The 18,736-nt window shown below is 41.6% G+C and overlaps 1 protein-coding gene across 6 annotated transcripts; it reads left to right on the top strand.

Annotated features, from left to right (window-relative positions):
* The first annotated feature begins 2,475 nt into the window (after positions 1 to 2,475).
* On the top strand, positions 2,476 to 15,789 carry RBM17 (RNA binding motif protein 17). Of its 6 annotated transcripts, none has more exons than XM_051615751.1 (13): positions 2,476 to 2,520; positions 3,115 to 3,324; positions 4,191 to 4,331; positions 5,683 to 5,799; positions 6,655 to 6,821; positions 8,789 to 8,886; positions 9,870 to 9,926; positions 11,415 to 11,556; positions 13,617 to 13,768; positions 14,479 to 14,552; positions 14,918 to 15,016; positions 15,299 to 15,371; positions 15,507 to 15,789. In XM_051615751.1, the coding sequence occupies exons 3-13, from the start codon at positions 4,209 to 4,211 to the stop codon at positions 15,608 to 15,610; spliced, it is 1,206 nt and encodes a 401-aa protein (XP_051471711.1). In that variant the 5' UTR covers positions 2,476 to 2,520; positions 3,115 to 3,324; positions 4,191 to 4,208; the 3' UTR covers positions 15,611 to 15,789. The 6 variants fall into 6 exon arrangements, with proteins under 6 accessions (XP_051471711.1, XP_051471694.1, XP_051471683.1 ...); XM_051615734.1 differs by having other exon boundaries at positions 3,086 to 3,324; XM_051615743.1 differs by having other exon boundaries at positions 2,486 to 2,525.
* The last annotated feature ends 2,947 nt before the right edge of the window (positions 15,790 to 18,736 follow it).

Here is an 18,736-nt window from a genome sequence, read left to right as displayed (position 1 = left end):
TGTGTTGTCACTCTGAAGAGTCTCATAATACTGACTCAATTTTATTCCCCCCAAAATTAAGTGTACTTGGTAAGTAATTGGAAATGCTGAGTGCCCATGAAGGAAAGATGCCAGATGACTCATTCAGTAAGCAACCACAGATTTCTCCAGGAGTTAGAAACACAGTACAGAGAACTGTGATACACCACATGGAGAAAATACAGTGATGGGCATAAATACAGTCCTACCCTCTGCCAGCTGAATTCCTGAATCCAACTCCAGTACAGCTGCAACTAAATAAGGGTCATCAGCATCTCACCCTATTGCAGGAACGAATCTCTCTGCTCTGCTCCATTTCCCAAAAACCTCACCATTCAGCTCTAACAATTACTTATATATTTATTTATTATAGTCAAGGGAGGTTCTCCTCCCCCTCTATTCTGTCTTGGTGAGGCCACATCTGGAATATTGTGTCCAGTTCTGGGCCCCTCAGTTCCAGAAGGACAGGGAGCTGCTTGAAAAAGTCCAGGGCAGAGCCACAGAGATGATGGAGGGAGTGGAACATCTCCCTGATGAGGAAAGGCTGAGGGAGCTGGGTCTCTTGAGCTTGGAGAAGAGGAGACTGAGGGGTGACCTCATCAGTGTTTACAAATATGTAAAGGGTGAGTGTCAGGAGGACAGAGCCAGGCTTTGTTCAGTGATGTCCAGTGATAGGAGAAGGGGCAAGAGGTGCAGACTGGAGCACAGGAGGTTCCATGTAAACATCAGAAAAAAACTTCTTTCCTGTGAGAGTGACAGAGCCCTGGAACAGGCTGCCCAGAGAGGCTGTGGAGTCTCCTTTGCTGGAGATATTCAAAACCCACCTGGATGCTTTCCTGCATGATGTGCTCTGGGTGATCCTGCTCTGGCAGGGGGGTTGGGCTGGGTGATCTTTCCAGGTCCCTTCCAAGCCCTAAGATTCTGTGATTCTGTGATTTCTTCTTTCCTCAACAGCATCTCAAGCTCTTAAACCTGAAAAACCCTGATGGCTCTGAACAATCCTTTAAATTCTGCATGCAGAACTAAGGTGGGGTTTGATGTTGTTGTTGCCACAGGGATTTGAAGTGCCTGCATTGATGTGAGCTGCATGGAGCAACTGAGAGCATTTGCTGCTAGGCATGCAAACATCCTGCAAAAATAAACTTTACTTTCTGTTTATTGTTGTTTGTCTCTATTCCCATGGTTTCACACACCTTCTTTAAAAGGGTTACTGCAGGGATGATGACAGAGACCTGCCAAACATCACCTGCAGCCTATGAGATGAATGATTCCCATCTCATTCAACTCAGCTGGAAACCCCCCAAGAGTGGGTCCACCACCACCACACAGGACTCAAAATTATGGAGTTATCCCAACCATGAGGGCCTCAGATCCCACCAGCATAACCATCTCACCCCATTGCAGGATGCCCAAGGCACACCAGGAACTGGATTCCCAGGTTGGAGGGAAACAAAGCTAAGAGCTCCAATTGCTCTTGATGTACACTGTGAAAACCAAAAGGAATTGGGATTTCTTTGAGACTGGGGAAGATGCAAGCCCAAAACCTCACAACCATGATGAAAAATCGGATGTGCAACTACCTGTCATCTTTCAGCCCTTGCAGAATCCATCCCCATTTCCCATTTTGCTGTACCCTGCCCTGTGTCCTGCCTGCTGCAAATATATGGTATGAAGTCAGAGGTGTAGGAGGGCTGAGGTTAAGGAGGGCTGGGATGGAGGAAGGCTGGGATGGAGGAAGGCTGGGATGGAGGAAGGTTGGGATGGAGGAAGGTTGGGATGGAGGAAGGTTGGGATGGAGGAAGGTTGGGATGGAGGAAGGTTGGGATGGAGGAAGACTGGGATGGAGCAAGGTTGGGATGGAGGAAGGCTGGGATGGAGGAAGGCTGGGATGGAGGAAGGCTGGGATGGAGGAAGGCTGGGATGGAGGAAGGTTGGGATGGAGGAAGACTGGGATGGAGCAAGGCTGGGATGGAGGAAGGTTGGGATGGAGGAAGGTTGGGATGGAGGAAGACTGGGATGGAGCAAGGTTGGGATGGAGGAAGGCTGGGATGGAGGAAGGCTGGGATGGAGGAAGGTTGGGATGGAGGAAGGTTGGGATGGAGGAAGGTTGGGATGGAGGAAGGTTGGGATGGAGGAAGGCTGGGATGGAGGAAGGTTGGGATGGAGGAAGGCTGGGATGGAGGCAGGCTGGCATGGAGGCGGGCTGGGATGGAGGCGGGCAGAGCCCTGACCCGCTGCAGCAGGCCGGTAACGGGGCTCAGCCGCGCGTTCCTCCCGCGCTGGGGCTGCGGGCGCAGCGATCCCGCAGCGATCCCGCCGCGATCCCGCCGCGATCCCGCCCGGCCCCGCGCGGCCGCACCGGGGGGGGGCGCCGCTCCCGCCTCCCGCCGCCAGGGGGCGGCCCAGCGGCGCCCGTCGGGCAGTGCGCAGGCGCAGTGCGGGGCGGGGCGGGGGCGGCGCTTCCCGGCGGGCCGCGCGGGCGGCTGATGGCGGCGGGGACGGGTGAGGTGCGGGCCCGGGCGCTGCGGGGAGCCGGGCCGGGCCGGGCCGGGAGGAGTCAGGGGTTTTCTCCCCCCCCCTCCCGCTTCGGAGCGGCCTGGGCCGCGCGGTTGCTGCCCTGGGAGCGGTCGAGGCCCCGCGGGTGGGTCGGGGCCCCCTCAGCCCCCGCAGCGCGGCCTGCCTGCGGCCGAGGCTTCGACCCGCGCTTTCTGCGCGGGGGAGGGAGCTCGCGGCCCGCACGCCGTGCCGGCGCGGTTACAGCCCCTCTCCCTTGCCTCCTTGTGTCCCCCGGTTGGGATGCACCCCGCCTCAGGTCCCTTCTCCCGCGGGAGCGTCGTGTCCCCCCCCCGCCTCTCTATCCACACGCGTAGCAATAACTGAGCCCCAGCGCGTCGTGCCTGGCCCAGAACTGCTGGACTCCCGGGCTTTGGTTCCCTGTGGCGTGTGGGAATTACTCTACTGCCTCGTCCTAACCCTGTTTCCGTAGGCATTAAAATAGTCCGCGCGTTTCCCTCTCTGTCTCCACACCTGTGCCCGGCGTCCGAGGATATCTCCTTCTCCTCTCCAGGGAATGCGATTTTCTCCCTCGTCTTGCAGGGCAGCCTGTTCTGCTGGGTCCTGGTTGTCCACATTTCGCCGTAGGATTAGGGTGTTTGCTCTTCTGACATGATTGCTGAGCATGCCACCTTTTGGAGTTGTCATATAGTTGCTGGCTGCTGCATCTGAGGCTTTTCCCACAGGCTTAAAGGCATATAAGCTCTGTCTATAGCAGCGTCATCTCCTGTGTGCTGGCAGGGTCCCCTGAATGTAAGTGTTTGTTAAGCCTGTGGTATCAACGTTTTGCTGTTGAGTCATCAGAGTCAGGCTTTCACTGCAGACCGTTAATCAGTCCTGTTTGGTCCTGCAGTACATTAAGAAGTTAAAGTTTTTGGCTGAAGATACTTTAATCCAAGCCTGTCAGAGGCTAAATCATGAGCTTACAGGTGACAGATCTCTCATTTCTTTCAAATTCTGTTCATGTCAGATGCAATATTAGACAAAGTGATACATTTCACATCATGCTATTGATGTTGTTTCCTAGGTAATTGTATAGCTATAAGTGTTCACACGTGTGTGCATGTTTTGTGCTGTATGCGTGTGTAAGTTCTGTGTGTTTGAGAGGTCTTTACATGTTATGTAACTCACTAATACTCTGGCAAATATATCTACTATAAGAAGAATATTCCTTTACAGTGGTGCAAAAACACCCAGTGAAATTTAAAAAGGTGACTGGAATTGGTGTTGATATATTTGTGCAGATAGTTTTTTAAGGTCAGCAGAGACAGTAATTACTTCGATTTGAGGCTGGTCTGATACATAATGTTGAAATTCTTTGTGAACATCAAAATACCAGTGTAGGCTACAGAATAACTTCTTCAAAGCCTGAAGTTTCCAACACTGTTAATGTTTGAACAGTATTCATTGCCTTTCAAACAGTTAGTTTTAAACAACCTTACTGGAGTCATATGTGTCTGCTACTAACCAGACAAATATTATTACTTTGAATTTTCCTTGACTTTGAAAAAAAACAAACAAACATAAAAACATGGCCTACAAACATGCAAACTAGTAGCAAAGAAACTCTGAACATAAGTTTGTTATGTCATCTGGATTTTTTTTCTTTTGTCTTTTAGTTTTAAATTGAAGAGAAAATGTCACTTTATGATGACTTGGGTGTTGAGACCAGCGATTCTAAAACAGAAGGCTGGTCCAAAAATTTCAAACTACTACAGTCTCAGTTGCAGGTGAAGAAGGCAGCTCTCACACAAGCAAAGGTATAGTCCCTTTGTATTTTTGCTTTCTAGTATTGAAACTTATTTTGTGTTTGGGGCACTGAGGAAGGTTTGGGACCTAAGAATACCAATCTGGGGTAATTTTGCTGGGATTTGTCTGAATTTTTAGTGAGAAGCCTAGCAGAACTGAGGGGGGATGCAAGTTTCTTCAGCTCTTTTGGAGTCTTGAAAAATTAAAACTGAATTTGGAACTGATGTGTGTGCACTGCAGGCTTCATATTTTGTAACTAGTAGAGCCAAAAGCTAATTTTCCAATGTAACTTTGAAGATAATGAGATTAAACATTTTGGGGTTTTTTTTGAAGTAAGGGTCACACTGTGATTCAAGCTTCACAAGCTTCACATGAAGCTTCACATGAAGCTTCACAAGCTTCAACAATTTCTACTGCCACACTATTTCACCCTTTTTCTGTAAGCAGTTTTGGAATTTTGGTTCAGGCAGGACATGTGTGTTCTTTGTGGTGTAGTAGCATAGTTACTGAATTCTTGAATAGGCACAGCATTTTTTCACTAGAATTACTCCTGATTTATCCTGCTAAAATTGAGGGCACTGTTTAGTTGATAATTGAAACAACCTGCTTGAATGAAGTCTAAATGGCTAATATTATATTAGATATATTCTTTGTCTAGGTAATTGGTATGCAGTGTATGCATAGATTAATAGAAGAATACAATAAAATTGGAAAGTTCAGAGTTCAAAATAGATGAATATATTTTATCATATGATAAAATATGAAGAATGGCAGATCTTTGTAATAAAGAACTTGGGAATAAATCTAAACCCATTTCTAAAAAACCAACAAAACAAATTCTCTTGATTCATACTCATCTGAAGAGAACATCTGGATTTTTAATGTGTTTTTCTGGTCCTCACTAAACCAAGGACCATTCACCTGCCTCTCTATGTTCTAGTGAATGCAAAAGCAAAGTCTGATGTCACTTGCTTAAAAAGAAAGGTATGTAGTGGTTTTACTGAAGTGTTCTTTGAAATACTGCATCAGATCTGTATTTCTGCAGCAGCTCTTTAATAATAGTTGGCAAGCAGCTGTCTCAGAAATGAGTGGCCTCTTGTCTCCACTAAAACATGACATTAACACTAAGTTACCCACCTCAGAGGTCATTAGAAAGGTTGAGGATTAGTGTAGTTAATAAACTGAAATGATATATTGAATTTTGCACAGTGAATAATTTGAAACTGGTTGTTTTTCATCCTTGTAAAAGAAAAGAAAAAAAAAAAAAAGGAGATACCAGCTGTAAGTACATAAAGAAAGCTGCTTTTTAGAAAACTGTTGTACCCTTTTTAGGCATTCTGTGTTTTGGTGATTTTTTTTCAGAGTCAGAGAACAAAACAAACAACAGTCCTTGCTCCCGTGATTGACCTGAAACGAGGGAGCTCTTCTGATGAGAGACAGATTGTGGACACACCACCTCATGTAGCAGCTGGGTTAAAGGTAAGAGCAAGGCAGCTAAAAAGTCCAGCTGTTACCCAGTGTTTTGGAGTTGGAATTCTTTGACTACAGTCTCTTGTTTTGTTTTTTTTCATCAACTTTCTTAGTGGTCAAAGAAGTGATTATTTTCTGAAATTCATTTCTTTGCTCAGAGGTTTTTTAATTAAGGAACATTTCAACTTTATACAGACTTCCATGTGACATAACATGAAATTACCAAAATTAATGTGCAATTGAAATGAAACAGTGTTTTAGTGTATTTCTCCTTGACAGCTTCAAAGTATCTTGCAGGACAGGAATTTGGTTGGGTAAATAATGTATGTAATTGTAATTGCACCAATGTTGGAACTGGACCTGGATAACAACCAATATAAAAATAAAAGCCATCTAACCTTTTAAAACAGATTTTGTCTGGTAAGGAATCAAAAGAAACCTTCTCCTTGGAAGTTTTTCAAAGGTAGTGGTTCTGAAATAGCTACTTCAGATGAGGGAGGAGCAGTCTGTGCATCTCTGCCAGTGTTATAGTAGTAGGCAAGGAAAAGATTGATGAGACTGTGTGGGAGGAGCCCTTGCAGATGGTTACAACAGCAAGTTGTCATCATACTTCTAATAATGGATTGGTGGGTGTTGAAATGTCTTGTCCTTGCTGATTTGGTGCTGCTTTGTATTTGGCAGGGGGATGTGGGTGGGCTGAATCTTTCTTCGTGGAAAAATTTGAGATGGGGGGAGACTGGGTGAAATGATAGGTATAGAAGTCAGGACTTGAGTTTTGTGTTGGGAGCGTCCAACTGGATGTTGTTCTCGGATCTCAGCTGAAAAAGCTTTTTTTTGTTGATTGGTTGTTTTTTTTTCTCTCAGGATCCTGTGCCTAGTGGTTTTTCTGCAGGAGATGTGTTGATTCCTTTGGCAGATGAGTATGATCCCATGTTCCCAAATGACTATGAGAAGGTGGTGAAACGGCAAAGAGAGGAACGACAGAGGCAGAGGGAGCTGGAGAGGCAAAAGGAGATTGAAGAAAGAGAAAAGTAAGGCATTCGTTTTGACTCCTGGAATTTTGACAGTTAGGTAAAGAGTAGAAACATCAGTTTGTTTAGTTTTGTCTTCTGAACAGCTTCAGGGAAAGTCTTAAAGGTTTTGTGAAGAATACTGCAGGCTTGTAGAAACAAGCACAATGTTTTAATTATTGTCTTCTAATGCTCTCACTAAAATCACCTAGCAGTGAAAAAATCCCAGGATTTGTCATGTTTACAGCCTCTTTGGCTTGTAATGAACAAGCTGAAGTGGAATAATTAGGCTTTTCTATGTTTATTTCTGTAGTAGCAGCAGTATTTGGGTGCTTCATCTATCATGATCAGACTTTGATCTTGCAGGTATTTTAGAGCATTTGTTGTCAGTGTAACTACAGAAATACCTTTCCACACTCAGTGATAAATCATCCTTTTTGCTTTTAAATACTCCAGATTTATTCATGAATGCATTCAGCACAGCCTTTGAGAGGCATAGTTGTGTTTTCTTTTTTAATATTCTGCATTCAGGTTGAGTAAGTTAATTGTGTATTTATTAACTCCTTTGTCTCTGGACAGAAGAAAATACTGCTTAATCATCTTAATGCCCTTTCCCTGTAATGTGATATCTCTCTAATCATGTTAAAGAAGTTGAATGCAGAAACATCTGCCAACCAGGCAATAAAATTATATTTGTATATTTTAAGTGAAGTTAGTAAGGTAGCTTCATCATGGTACACATCATCTAAACTCTAAGGAATTACAAGAGGAATATTGTGTTGCTCTGTTTAGATTGTAGAAATTAATATTTTTAGTAATCTGGACTTCTCCCTCTTTCTCTCAGTTATTTCTTCCTTGTTCTGGTGGAGGAAGAATGCCTGAGGCTGTGTAATACTACAACTAGCAAGCTGGGCTGTCATTCCCACAGCTTCAGCATTGATCACTCTTTAGTTGAGCTTGTAATTTGTACGTGGGCTAATAGGGTAGTCTTCATCTATAAAATTAGAGAGAGGAAGTGAAAAACATGTTACACATTCTGATTTAAAGTTGGGGAAACAGTCTTGACCAAACTTGCATGAGATGTGTGTTCTGTGATAACCCAGCTGTTTGAACAGAGTGTAAGTTTGTTTTAAATTCTCAGTGTAGAGATTCAGAAACTTTGTCTGGTTTCATAGTCATGCTCTTTTTAGCATCTTGTAGCACAATTTTAATGGTTGTTCTGGGAGTGGGATCTCATTTATGCACCAAACTGCGCATGACTTTTTGGGAAAAAATTCTTCTCCTTTTTCTAAAGCATTGAAAAAACTAATTTCCTGAGACAATAAGTAACAGTTGAAGTGCAGACAATTCTTGAAGTGTTTATCAGCTAAATGTTAAAAGTTTTAATAGACTTGTCTGAATCTCATTTGAGTTGCCAAGCTAACTTCTTAATAACGTTTAAACAGTGTGATTTTTGGTGGTTGTTGGTTTTTGTTTTGTTGGGGTTTTTTTATTTACAGAGTAAATAACCTCTGATTGGGAATCAGAGGCTGTTTTTTGTTTGTTTGTTTAATTTACAGAGTAAATACCCTCTGAGAATTTAAAAGGGATTCTGTTCAAAGCAGGATGTTTAAATAATATCTGTTATTTGATTCCTTACGACACCTCTTCCATTGTAGTCTTTCAATCACTGTAGTCAGCTTGGACTAGATATATTCAGGTGCTTCCTCATTTCCATACATTCTCCTTTGCTGACTTGGAAGTGGAAAATTATCTTGGTTTGGACCTGTCTTACATTTTATAAAATATACTCCATGAGGATAAGGGTGTAAAGAAACAAGAAGTATAGGTCTATACTTAGACCTTCATGAGAAACATTCTAAAAATATTCTAAAATCTAAAACTAATTCTAGATTATAGCACTATAATTCACACTGCAAAGGTGGCATAAAAAATGAAAGCAGAGTTAACTTTGGTGGTTTCTTATCCTAACTTACTGTGTCTCCTAGAAGACGTAAAGACAGACATGAAGCCAGTGGGTTTTCAAGAAGACCAGATCCAGATTCTGATGAAGATGAAGATTATGAAAGGGAGAGACGAAAAAGAAGTAAGTTTGTTTTTGATGGGGAAAGAGGAGGAAAAGGGGGGGGAGGGAATTCACAATCCTTTTCCTTGGAATCTGTATTTCTGTCCCAGCTGAGAAGTAGGCTGTTAGCTCTGAATCATTTAGATTAAACCTAGCATTTTAATCCACCATAACTGTTGGAATGCAGAAAACTGTTCTTTCTATGGAGGTAGATGGCAGCTGAACTACTTGTGGAAAGACCTCTTTTTACATTAGTTTGCAGATATCTGTTTTAAGTTTCTGTGTGGTGTAGGTTCCAGGAAAGTGGTGAGGCATGAGGTAAAAGGCTATGAGAATCACTGTTGTGTTTTCACTATAAGATCTTGCAATTCCTGCATTTGTTGTTTGAATGCCTTTAGAACTAGGTAGAAGATGTAGGTCTAGGTGATGAGATGTGTCTTTGCATGAAGAGAATTAAACTTTATTCTCTTTCAGCAACAAAGTTACAGTAAATAATTCAGATCTGTTGTTACTTTTAAAAAGAAAATTCTGACAAGGGGCATGTCAGATACTTGTTCTACCTTGGAAGTTTAGGTTAACAGTAGAATATTGCTCATTAAAATAATAAGGGAATAAAATAAAAAGAAGGGACGTTGTACTTGACCGTTTTGAAAGTGTAGTTAATCTTGAAGACACTGTCTTTATTATTTGGTTTGATTGAACAGTTTTAGAACTGAAGGTTTGTTTCACTGTGGTCCTTAATTTTGAAATCCTATGAAATGGGTTTATGATAGACACCATACATAATGCATCTCTGCAGTCTCATGTTGTCTCCCTTGAGGTGTTTTTCATTCATTTCTAGTTCACTCTTGAAACTCCCCAGGCTGCTCTCTTGCTAGTTTTCTGTTGATAGAGATGTTAAGAATTGGCTGGTAAGGAGCCAAAACCTGTGTTAAGTTTCAATGAAGTTATTTTGGGCAGCAGGCCCTAATCATAGGAATGTGTTGTCTTCCATTTTGCCCTAGGTATGGGAGGAGCTGCCATTGCACCACCCACTTCGCTTGTTGAGAAGGACAAAGAACGTAAGTTCTCTAAAACCAAGCACTGTTGTGTATTTCTCACTCAACTGTCTAATCAGTTAACTCTTGCCACCCTTCCCATATGGTTCATTGTGGCAGAAGAACTAGTAATAGTTCTTTGTTGATGGGGTGGGAAGCTGTGAGGAACCTATGATGCTACTGTGCTTCACATCTCTAGTAGTAAAGGAAGAAACCTTTAGAATAGAGAGGTTGGGCAAGCTGGTCTGTTCCAACCACATTCAGTTACTCATTTCTGATGTGAAGGAAGAAATGTTGCAGACAACATCTGCAGAGACTAGAAACCTCCACAGTATGGAGAGGGGATTTTTCCATTACCCTCTGCTTTAAGATGTACAGCTGAAGGAGTTGTGCACTGCAGACAGAATTTTGTAAAGTTTTGAGGGATACAGTGTTTGCTGAAGAGCTGTGTGAAGCTGGCTTGTGGTTTGCAGTTGTCCACTAGATGGCATAACCTTGCTGTAAGAACAAAACTGTTCAATTTTTTTCATGTCTAATTGTCATTACATTTTAGAACTAAAATAATATACAGCACGTTCTGTGTGTTGCTAGAATATAATAAGGAAAAAGAATCTTATGCACACATACTTTTATTTTGGAGTCCTCGTTTTTTTAATGGGAAGATTCAAGTAAAATGAAGCTTGGTGGAGTAAGTGAATGATACAAGAGTGAAAGCATTTGAAGGGTGTAAACATTAAAAACAGGAAGAGAGTAAACATTAAAAACAGAAAGATTGTTATGAGTAAATGATTAGGAGCAATCGGTTGCTGTCAAGGAAAAGTAAATATAAGCTGGAAATATTAGAAATATTCTGTGGGGGAAAGCTTTCAAAATGTGACATGATCTCTCAAGGAGACCTTTGTGCAGCTTGTTACTTGATGCTCAAAGGAAGGCTGGAAAAATCTGAGAAAATTATTGAGGAAGGACCCAGGAAGACCTTCCTACCAAGTTGTGAGGCTCAGGCTGGACCCTGTTGCTTTCTAAACTCCCTCTCAGAAGTCAAGATGTGTCTGGATCCAATCTGATCCTCCAGCTGTAAAGTTAGGACCCTTGGTTCTTTCATGGAGTGGGTTTATTGTAGCTCAAGCTCAGTGACTCCAGACAGGGACCTCACCCATATTTTACCTGTGCCTCTTAAGGCCTCACAGTCTGACCATGCACTATACACCTGTGGATACAAACTTGCTGTATATCCAGTGAGGAAAATTCAGAATAACCCAACTCAAATCTTGTTTCTGAGAGAGAGATGAGGGGATGTTAAAGCAGGATGTGCAAAGGAAACATTCTTCTGATTTGGATTTATGTGGAAGACTTTTCATGCTTTGTTAGTGTTAAAGCAGAAAAAAAGTACACTGTGCAGATGAAGAGCTGTCTGTAAATGAGTCAGACTGAAGACATAGTGCTCTAGTGTTCATAACAAGTAGGTCGTTCATGCAAAATACTTTTATTGAAAAAACTATCTGTTTTCTTCAGCTGTAGCATCATTTCCTTATGAAGAGGAGTCCAGACCTCGGGCACCATCTTCCAAAGCAGCTATTCCTCCTCCAGTGTATGATGAGCCAGAGAGACCTCGTTCCCCCACGGGACCTAGCAACTCTTTCCTTGCTAACATGGGGTAATTTATTGACTTATGCACATTTTTGTGGAAAAAGGTCTTAGAAGGTGATGGAAACCAAAGGTTAAAATAGTCTGTAGAGAACACAGCCCATTCCATGTATGTGGTTAATCTGGGTGCATATTGTCCTAACTGGCAGGATGCAGAAAAATAACAGATTGCCTGGGGAAGTTGTGGGAACCCCATCCCTGGAAGTGTTCAAGGGCAGGTTAGATGGGGCTCTGAGCAACTTGATCTAGTGAGAGGTGTCCCTGCCCATGCAGGGGAGTTGGATCTAGATGATCTTTAAGGTCCCTTCCAACTCAAACCATTTTATGACTCTGTGATTTATTATTTACTCAGTTAAGGGAAATGCATTTGAGGTGGTTGAATTCCAGGCTGGGCATTTAAGAGAGCTCTGGAGTCGCACTCCAGTGTTAAGTGTACAACCTAAGCTGTTTAGTATATAGGAAAACACAAATGACACGTTAGTTCCTCCAGGTTTCTTTTCTATCTTTGTCTTAAATTTGCTGTGTACCAGTGGGTGAATTATTTCAGCTCTGCTTTGTTTGTTTGTTCAGAAGTTCAAAGCATGTTTTTATGAATGTAGCAGATGTGGCTTTTTTAGATTTACTTTTCTGCCTTGGATTAGCATCATGTATAATGCTTGTGTTAATACTGTGGCAACAAAGTGAAGTCAAATTTATAGTTAAAAACAGCTTAGAGACCTCATTTAAAAGGTGTAGTGGTTAGATATGGTCCTCTTATCAGTCACATTGGGTGTTGTGGAAATGCAGCCTCAGCGTTGTCAAAACTGTATGCAGGACAAACACAGCCATAAAAGTGTAGTGTATTACATTATCACACTGCTTTTCCATTTTGGAGACCATTTTTAATGCATTTTTTGATTGAAACACTTTCTTTTTTTCACATTGTCCAGAAAAAAAGAATAAGCAAACTCAGTACTGTTGGACTGGTTCATGCGTTGTTACCACCTCTAGTTAGCAATACCCTGGGACCTGCACTGCATTGTAGAAAGTGCTAAAACTTGACCTAACCTGCCTGTCTCTAACCACACAATCACAATTGCTACTGTTTATTCTGTGAATTAGTGTTTGAACCTTTCAGCATTACATAGCCAGACTTCTTAGCCTTTTTTTAATGCCTTTGTATGTTTTATATACTATGCTTAGAAAAGAGTTGGGTAGTCACTGATCCTGTGTTTTCTATGTAATCTTATGCACCTGTTGATAAAATAGGGGTGATGGGGATAAAATGTTTACAGTGGTTTAAACTAGTATACCATGGCATGTTTTTGTGTCTTGACTTGCGTAGCTATGGTCTCCAAATGGTATGTTTTGATTCTAAATATTCCTTCAGTGGGACTTCATTGCCTTTATATGTTCTTGAAAATTCAGAATGATGAGACATGTAAATGAACACAGAGGATATCCAAATTTGCTACAGAAGAAGTAGCAAAGCCATCTACTCTGGAGTTGACACCAACTTGGAACTAATATGTAGTGAAATCTGATCTAGTGTGGGGAGTAGATTGTTCCACATCTGCCTTTTCTCTCAAGCTTTTGATACCAGCCACTGCCAAAGATAAGAAACTGAACTAAACAGACCTTCATCTAATCTGATTTGTGATTTACTGTCAGCAATCTGATCTAGTGAAAGATGTCCCTACACATGGCAGAGACCTTGGACTAGGTGATCATTAAACATTCCTTCCAACTCAAACGATTCTGTGAAGCGTATAGTGCTGACTTGCACTGCTAATTGGAAGTTGGATTGTATTTGTAAAATTATGAACAATTTTATTTAGCTTCTCTGCCAACTCCTCTATCAGTAATTCAGAGGCAGCACTTGTAATCTTCACAGTGTGCTGTGAAATCACTAGGTTGTGTAGAAGCTCCACACTAAAGTTACGTAGAAGCTCTTCTGTTTTCTGTCTCTGTGTAGTGAGATTTTTAGGAGGTGCAATGAGCACTCAGGAGAAATGCAGTCCTCAAGTTTTGTGTAAAAAACCTTTGCTAACTGATGTTTCTTTTGTTGTGGTGTTGTTTTTTTTTTTGCAGAGGAACAGTAGCTCATAAAATCATGCAGAAGTATGGCTTCAGAGAGGGCCAGGGGCTGGGCAAACACGAACAGGGGCTGAGCACAGCACTGTCAGTAGAGAAAACAAGCAAGAGGGGTGGCAAGATCATTGTTGGCGAGGCTGCAGAGAAAGGTAATTTTCTCCTACACCAGTAAGTTTGTGCAAAATGGTCAGGGAAAAGTAATAGTTTGGGCTCAGTGGAAGCTCCTGGATTATTTGTTTTACCATCTGTTCTTGCAGAAAATACTAGTTAAGAGTTGGAAGAATGGCTCATATTCTTGCTTGTTGAAATGTACCTGTTTTATCTTTAAGTGGCAGTCTTAATTTTTTTTGAGCTCATCCTCTCCTTCTTCCATCAGTTGTCCTTCTTTAGTGTTTGGAAGCTTCTTCTCTTAGAGGGATGATCCTGCTCTGCTCCTCCCAGCTTTCTCCCTCTCACATGCTTTAGATATTGCTGTCATTTCCCTGCTGTTGTCTGGTCTAGAGACAACACCCAGGCTTCCTGTAACAGCACCTTTGCCTGAACACAAGTATTGGAAGTCAGGAGATCTGATTTTTAGTTCTTGGGGAATGTGATACAATTCTGAACCTACACATTCTTTGTATCAAATAAACAGTACATTGGCAGTGTTCTAGCTTAATTCACATTTTGTAGAAGTGATTTTTTCTCTTATTGTCTTTCCAAGTAGCTAGGAGTTCTGGATGACTATTCATCACCCAGATGAAAATACATTTTGTGGCTTTTATTCCATTGTTTGGTAGCAATAAAATACTGATAAAAGCCCCCATAAAAAGTTTAAATGAGCTTTAATCTGAAATTATTCCATGATTCACTGTTGCAGAAGCAGGCAAGAAAGCAGATTCTAACCCATTGACTGAGATACTGAAATGCCCAACTAAAGTGGTCTTACTAAGGGTAAGTTGGGAGTAAGAGAACATATCATGGTGTTTTTGCAGCATGTGTGACTGGCTGAAATGTTTAAACTTTTGTGTTGCTGTTCACTGACTGTACAGTTTGAATGGGTCTGCCTTGTATCTACATGGTGCTTTGTGTTGTGGAGAAAATAAGTCTTCTTGAGAGACAAGTTGTGACTGTAAATCAACACTGCTTTAGATTATACAGTTACTTTGTCTTAGTACTACAGAACTCTCTCCTCCTGGGGCTCTTCACTGGTAAACAGAAACTTAAAGTATTCACAGTCAAAGCTTGCATGCATCTGTGATTTGCCAATCTCATTGTCTCTACATCAATTGAGTTATATGTATTCTTTTAATTTTCAGAACATGGTAGGTGCTGGGGAAGTGGATGAAGACCTAGAAGTTGAAACTAAGGAGGAATGTGAGAAATATGGCAAGGTTGGGAAATGTGTTATCTTTGAGGTAAGAGATAATCTATCTCTCTTGGCCGCTTTGAAAGCAAACTGGGCGCTTGCCCTCATAAAAGGCTTGTTACTGCCTAAGAGGAACGGGCACAAGTTAGAAGATCTTGCAGGGGTCCTTTGTATATGAGATATAAACTTTTAACACCAGAAACTGGGCAAAAATCTGTGGATATTGTGGTTTTGGAACCTTTACTGGGTTCTCTTTACTACTGTTGTGAAAAACAAGAATTTAAAACAGTATTTTTGCTACTGTTCTAATTCTGGTTTTGTTTTGTTTCAGATTCCTGGTGCCCCTGATGATGAAGCTGTAAGAATATTTTTAGAGTTTGAACGGGTTGAATCTGCCATTAAAGGTAGGATACTGACTTGTGTGGAGCTTGGAGTTAACTTCTGGGTGGGCTGAACAGTCTCACTGATGATATCGTTTAGCTAAAGAAATGTTTATTTTGATTGCTGCTTGCTGACTTGTTCTTGGGTTTCAATTCCAGCTGTTGTGGATCTAAATGGAAGATACTTTGGAGGCAGAGTTGTGAAGGCTTGTTTCTACAACCTGGACAAGTTCAGAGTGTTGGATCTGGCAGAGCAAGTTTGATTTTAAAAATCTAGCTCAAGGTGTCACTGTTTTGGCAATCATGTTTTCAGCTGTAGGCTGGGAATAAGGAAGAGAAAAGTAGCTTTCCTAGCAAACTGGAAACAAGCCTCATTGAATGGATTTTTCGCATTCGTGGTGACTTAACATTTTTTTTGTAATATAAAGCCCTTTGAAAGTCAGATTCACGTCTTGTGGTTTTGAATTGCACAATTCCGCCTGTCGCTCTGGGGATCCTGGTTTCTTGAGCTTTCAGATGACTTCGTTCTTTTTCGCAAACCCACTGCTGAGGAAAATGCTTTGTCTGTATTCCTGCTTTCCTTGTTCTGGTACTTCATCGTGGAATCCCTGTGATGCCTCCACAATAAGTTGGAAGCTTTGGAAAAGGACTGTTCTATTATGCTTCTCTTTGATGGGATCTTGCAGAGTTACAGCCTTGTTCTCATAAGTCCTCCAGTTCTCTGCACGCCAGAATGATTTGGGGTCATTGGACAGTTGGCAGCTAGTTTGTTGTCTCCTGACTTCAGGACAATACTTTCTATGCCAGAATGGAGACTAAAGTAACAAGGAGTGCAGCTGTCCTTCTTCCCAAATCCAAAGAAAATACGTTTAACCCAGGGAAAAATAGCAGGAGGAAGGATTTTAAATGCTTAGCCATTTGAAGCAGAATGAGTGAACTGTTAGCAGGAGCTCTGTGCTGTCAGGCAGTCTTTACTAGAAATACCCAGGGATAACTGATTACTGAAATGCTATAGGTAGAACTGAGGGAAACTCATTCTTTGATCTGGCCAGTTACCAGATTTTCATTTCCTCTGATTTCACATGTAGGTAATTAACCTTTTGCTTAACTAATTCGAACCTGGCATTTGCTCTCTCTTTATATGGTTGAAGTCAAATAACATCAGGGTCAGGCCTTTGTTTTGTGTTTTTTTAAGGAGTGCCAGTGGAAGTTTCCAAATTAAAAAGAAATTCTTGTATTAAAATCTCAAGAGTTGATAAACTAAACTGTGAAACAGCACAGTTGTAAGTCTATCTTTTTTTTTTTTTTTTTTTTTTTTGATCTGTTGTAAAATACTGCATAAAACTCTGCTCCTGGTTTTACATTTGCTTTTGTTTGGGAACAGTATGTGATAAAGAGTTGGCAACAGGTATCTGTGCAATGGTGGCAGTTGTCTCTGTGCTCCATTGCAGCTAGACTTGTACAGATATTAAAATGGATGTGAGCTCTGAGGGCATTTTAGCTGTTAGGAAGCTGCTTCTGGATATCTTTTTCCTTCCTGTTACACACAGGTATTGGGGGGAGGGGGTATAGACCTGTAGTTGATTAACCCTGTGAATATCTCCAGTTATTGCCCTTCTAGTAAGTTTTGGCTGCAGATCTATATACCAAACCCTTGGTCTTGTGTTTTGCTTATTTTGTCTGCTTGTGTTGCACCAATCTCTGTACAAACACTTGCTTGTAAAACAGAAAATGATTTTTAAAAAAAACCTTGTATTTTACCTGCTGTGTGTTGGCTTCCTTACTCTCCTGTTGCACAAGGCCTTCCCACAGAGTCAGACACTTCTACACCACGTGTGTTGGTGTTGGCAGTCCTTGTAATCCACCATTAGAAAACCTCACTGCAGCAGAGGTGAAGAACCAGCCTGACTAACACTAAAACCACAGGACTTGGGGCAATAACAGAATCCAGATTCTGTTATTGACTCTGCTGTTAGTTTTTTGTTTGACCTTCAGCAACACTTCAGGCCTTTGCTACTGTGTCGTAAAACAAAGCAATTAGCCTAATATGAATTAGCATATGTTTGCTTATAAAAGTCAATCAGTTTGGCATGCTGTAGAAAGTTCAGCACTGATAACAGATTTAGTATGATCTGAGCTTAGCTTGAAATATGACTTGGCTTTAAGCAGCATGATTTATGTCCCTTATTTCAGCAAGTACCTCTGTTCTGAGTGACTAGCTGCATGCATTTCCTGAGATATACAGACTGCTTTTTGTCTTCTAACAAGCTGTTCTGCTCTTTTCTCTACAATAGCAACTTCTGGTCTTCCAGTTTGATGCCTTGAAGGTTTTTGGTTTGCTCAGAATTGCTTTACTGGCAAATTGTGAACCATTTAGTTCTAAAACCCCTTATTGTTGTTGACGACTTACGGGGAAAGTTTACCCCTGGATTTGTAGGGGAGAATACTTTTTCATGCAGCGTTTTGTTTAGGGGTTTCATGCTATAAATAAAGTATTTTTCTGTACCATGAGGTCACTAGGACAGCATAAGCATACCTCCTCCTAAGGTGTCAGCAGACGTACATTGCCTTAGTTTCATCTCTTTGTGGGTACTTGCTTTGCTGGGTGCTGTACAAATACATGATGTTGGAGCCTGGTTTGTCAGCAGTTGTCCTCTAGGTGCTGCCACAGTAAATGGAAACACACAGATGTGGAAACCTGAAAAGCATCAAACACTGACTGGGATCCCTCATCAGACCTTACTTACCACAGATAATGTAGTAGCAAGGGTTTTTTTGTTTGTTTTTGTTTTGTTTTGTTGCAAATGCCCATTCTTCCACTCAGCCTGTGCTGATGTGTTAGCTCAGACCTCACCAGCCATGGCTGTATCTTGTATGCCTTTAAAAATTTGCTTCTGAATTTACTTCTCTACCTCCTGTCTCCTCTGGAATCTCATTACTGACTTCTCTTTCTAATAGTTTTTCAAATTGCTTTTTATTTAACACCTCCAGCTCTACCTGCTTACACATCTGTTTTTCTCCCCTGTGAGTCATCACTGCCCTCTCAAAAGGTTCAGCAGCACTTAACTGGGAGTTCTTCAGTGCAGCTACAAAGTTTTACTTGTTTGTTTTTCCTTGCATACTGGAAATTGTGCATCCACCCTTTTCTGCAAGGTACATACTTGTGCCTGTGGTCCAAAGCAGTCATCTTTTTGTTTTTGTGTGGTGCCTTGAAAGCTTAGGATTTTACAGAAAATGAAGAGGAGGGTGGCCTGTTCTGGTTTTGCTGGGGCAGAATTAGGAAATCATTTTTCTGTTGAGAGAAACTGTAGTTTTGGAGGCTGCAGAAGCCAACTCCATGAGAACAGAAGAGATGAGATGTGTTGTTTTCATTTCTCCCCAGCTCTGGT

Source organism: Apus apus, chromosome 1 (genome assembly GCF_020740795.1).
Source record: "Apus apus isolate bApuApu2 chromosome 1, bApuApu2.pri.cur, whole genome shotgun sequence".
In the NCBI taxonomy this organism is placed as follows: Eukaryota; Metazoa; Chordata; class Aves; order Apodiformes; family Apodidae; genus Apus; species Apus apus.
The sequence above is the reverse complement of the archived record's forward strand: the minus strand, read 5'-3'. Positions and strand labels throughout refer to the sequence as shown.

Excerpts from the sequence above, each read along its gene's own strand:
- RBM17 (XM_051615751.1), top strand. The coding sequence starts at position 4,209 with ATGTCACTTTATGATGACTTGGGTGTTGAGACCAGCGATTCTAAAACA. Across the intron at positions 11,557-13,616 it reads TCTTTCCTTGCTAACATGGG|AGGAACAGTAGCTCATAAAA; the intron begins GTAATTTATTGA and ends TTTTTTTTGCAG. Across the intron at positions 14,553-14,917 it reads CTAAAGTGGTCTTACTAAGG|AACATGGTAGGTGCTGGGGA; the intron begins GTAAGTTGGGAG and ends TTTAATTTTCAG.